The sequence below is a fragment of the Propithecus coquereli genome, unplaced genomic scaffold, assembly GCF_000956105.1.
Source record: "Propithecus coquereli isolate 6110/MARCELLA unplaced genomic scaffold, Pcoq_1.0 Scaffold61, whole genome shotgun sequence".
NCBI classification, from domain to species: domain Eukaryota; kingdom Metazoa; phylum Chordata; class Mammalia; order Primates; family Indriidae; genus Propithecus; species Propithecus coquereli.
Window position 1 is genome coordinate 1,706,024 of NW_012152063.1, and position 2,955 is coordinate 1,708,978.

Below are 2,955 nucleotides of genomic sequence, written 5' to 3' on the forward strand. Positions count from 1 at the left end.
ACAATAGCTGAAAAATTATATTATTGACAGTGGAATTATATATTTTTACTCTCACGTTTCTGTAAATGTTTTTCTTTTTCCATTGCTGAAAAAAATATTTGAAACTGTGGTGGCCTCTGAAGCTCAGTGGTCCCTGTAATCTGCTGTGTTCACAGTGTCTGGCACTGTCCATGTGGCCTTTCTTAGCATTTTTATCTGCAGAAGAACTTTGTATGGCACTCTTGTGTCGGTCATATGGTTAATCTAAATATACATCTCACTGGAATAATTGTACGTAGCACTGTGCTGTGTAGATAGTTCCTACTGGAAAAAAAGTTGAAGTTTATTAAAGCCAGAAAGTATGAGATTCTATTATGTTGAGCTCAATAAGGGAAATCCAAACTCCCAATGTTTTTTCGTCTTTTTAGAAAGATGTGTTGTGGTAAAATGTGTTAATATAAAAGTGATCATTTACTTCTAGTAGTCTTTTATGATTACACTAGTATATTCTAGAAATAGCTATGTCTTTAGGAAATTGTGATTTCGCTTTTGACGTTTACAGGTAAGTGGAAAGGAGAAGTGATCTCATGAAATGTGTAACATTTACCTTCAGCCTTCAGAGTGGAATGAGTTTGAATCATTCAGGAAGTCAATCTGTATAATCTTGATATCGTTTTATAATAATTTGAAGTCGAAAAGACTGCGTTTTTAAACGTTACTCTCAATGTGTTGGCCCATGTAAGAAAAAGATATTTGATTATCTTAAAAATCGTTAAATACCCTTTTCATGAAATTTCTCAGTATTGTAACAGCAACTTGTTAAACCCAAGCATATTTGATTGTGATCCCTCATAATTTGAAATTGAACTAGTATTGTAGCTCTGTATATTATGTTAAAAAATTAAAGGATAGAAGAAACCTTTCTTTGTGTATGCATGTTTGGATTAAAAGAAAGTAATGGAAGAATTGATAAATTAAGTGAGGTGGAATTCTTTTCTTTCTACTTTAGGCGCTCTTTGCCAGACTTAGAACTGGGCATTGCTGTTTTAATGTATAATCAAGCCATGAACATGAAAATCCAGCACTAACATTTATTGGTAGTCATCTCCAAATCCTTTCTTAAAATGTTCCAGTGGTTGATACAATCTCTGTGATGAGAAAAGGCTTTTTAAAAAGAGAAGCTATTTATATTTATTTGGGAAAAATGTTAAGTTCTTTCCTAATAACAAAAGTTGTTCATTTTTTAATCTTGCATTCTAGGTAGCATGTGGTATTTTATTGGTAATTGTCTTAGTAGATTATAGACCAAGAAAGAAGGTAGATGGTTGATCTGTAGAATTTTAGAACTTTCATAGATTTGTCACTTCCATGACTCTGCAACACTAGCTAGTCTTCCAAGAACACAGGATTGAATTATTCCCACAATGTCATTTTGAGCTCTGGGGCAGCTTTGACAGTGTTCCCACTTATAAGATTGTAAGTGACACATGAAGGGAGATTTTTGGATTCTATTTTCCTTTAAGTCATTCTGTATTTTCCCTATTTGTTTTATTACATTTTGAAATTTCTATAAGGTTCTGGAATCTCCTAATGTAGTACTTTGCTTGGTGGAAAGGGCTATTCCAGAGAGAACCAGCCTGTACCTTTGTTTGTGTTCTTATTGTGGCGGCCTTATTTGAGCCAACTCAGTGTGCTTTACGCATCATCTGGTAAGTTAAGTGATGCATCCTGGAGATTCTAACACAGAGAACTCTCTCTTCTGTTCAAATATAGCTTGACTGATGTCACCCTGCCTCAAGTATATTACTTAAAAAGCAGACTGCAAAGAGAACAGCTGTCAGGGTGAGAAGTCTAAACACATTTCTGAAAAGTAGCCTGATGCTGACAAAATATATTTAATCAAGCTCAAACTTCATGAAATTGAGTTCATTAATTAGGATTTTAAATCATTATGGGTAAGAAAAAATATTATTTGTATCTAAGCTACTGAATAAAACAAAGATGAAATTATCTAAGATGATGTTAAGATTTTAATGAAATGAGTTAATGAAAAAGAAAGCGTGTGGGAAGGCTGAATCTTTAGGACTACTGAAGTATAGGATTAGAGTGGGTAATAATGATGATTAGCCACTCAAGAAGTATACATTTTTAAGCATCAAGGGCAGCCCTGTCAAATGAACCTGGGCTTTTCATTCTCTCAGGCAGATCTGAAGGTGATAGATTATCCAACGCCTTCTATGACATTACCTGTGATCTTTGTGTTTGGGTGCATGGCTACTGAAAAGCCCCTGAATAGGTCCATCCTGAGTCCCAAATGGCCCTACTATGAGCTTGCAGAGGTCAGGCTTATCCCAGGTTTACAGGAAGCCACTGTCTGTGTACACAGAAATGCTACCATAAACACATAGTGTGAGAGGAGGGTGAGTTTCAGATCAAGGTCTGTCCTCAAATTACAATAAATGGCTGTGAGGCGAACCCAACACCCTAGATAGCCTTTCTTCCAAACCTAGCATTTTTTTAAAGAGGAACTATACTACTTTAAAAAAAAATCTCTTATTCTCTGTTTACATATCCCATTTAGAGGAATGTTTCTTAGGACATTTGCCAAGTTAGCCTTGATGTTAAAGATGAAATTTTAGCTAGAGAATTTAATGCTAATACAAAAGAAAAAGTGTTCAGCTATAATTTCTAAAATCTGAGCTTATTGTGGCTTAAATTTATCTCAGATACTCTGTTATCTAAGCAACAATGTGTTTGGTATGAAAACCAGTTTTGCATGTTCACCCTAAGTAATGTGCTGCTGAATGGAACCTTTCAGAGAGGGAAAGGAAACCAGAAGTGTGGCTTTTAGTTCTTAGGTTCCTTGAGCCCAAACCGCCTCCTACAATTTCTCTAATATTTGTTTAACTCTTAAAGTTTATTCATTCCTTTAAAAATAATCTAAATAAGTGAAACTATTTCACTTTCAGCTGATAC

General features: G+C 34.7%; 1 protein-coding gene across 1 annotated transcript in view; it reads left to right on the forward strand.

The window, feature by feature from the left end:
• Positions 1-562, forward strand: part of TSPAN13 (tetraspanin 13) — a 34,453-nt gene extending 33,891 nt beyond the window's left edge. Inside the window, exon 6 of the mRNA XM_012659394.1 lies at positions 542-562. Coding sequence (XP_012514848.1) covers positions 542-562 — 21 coding nt within the window. The remainder of the gene's footprint in view (positions 1-541) is intronic.
• Positions 563-2,955: the final 2,393 nt, after the last annotated feature.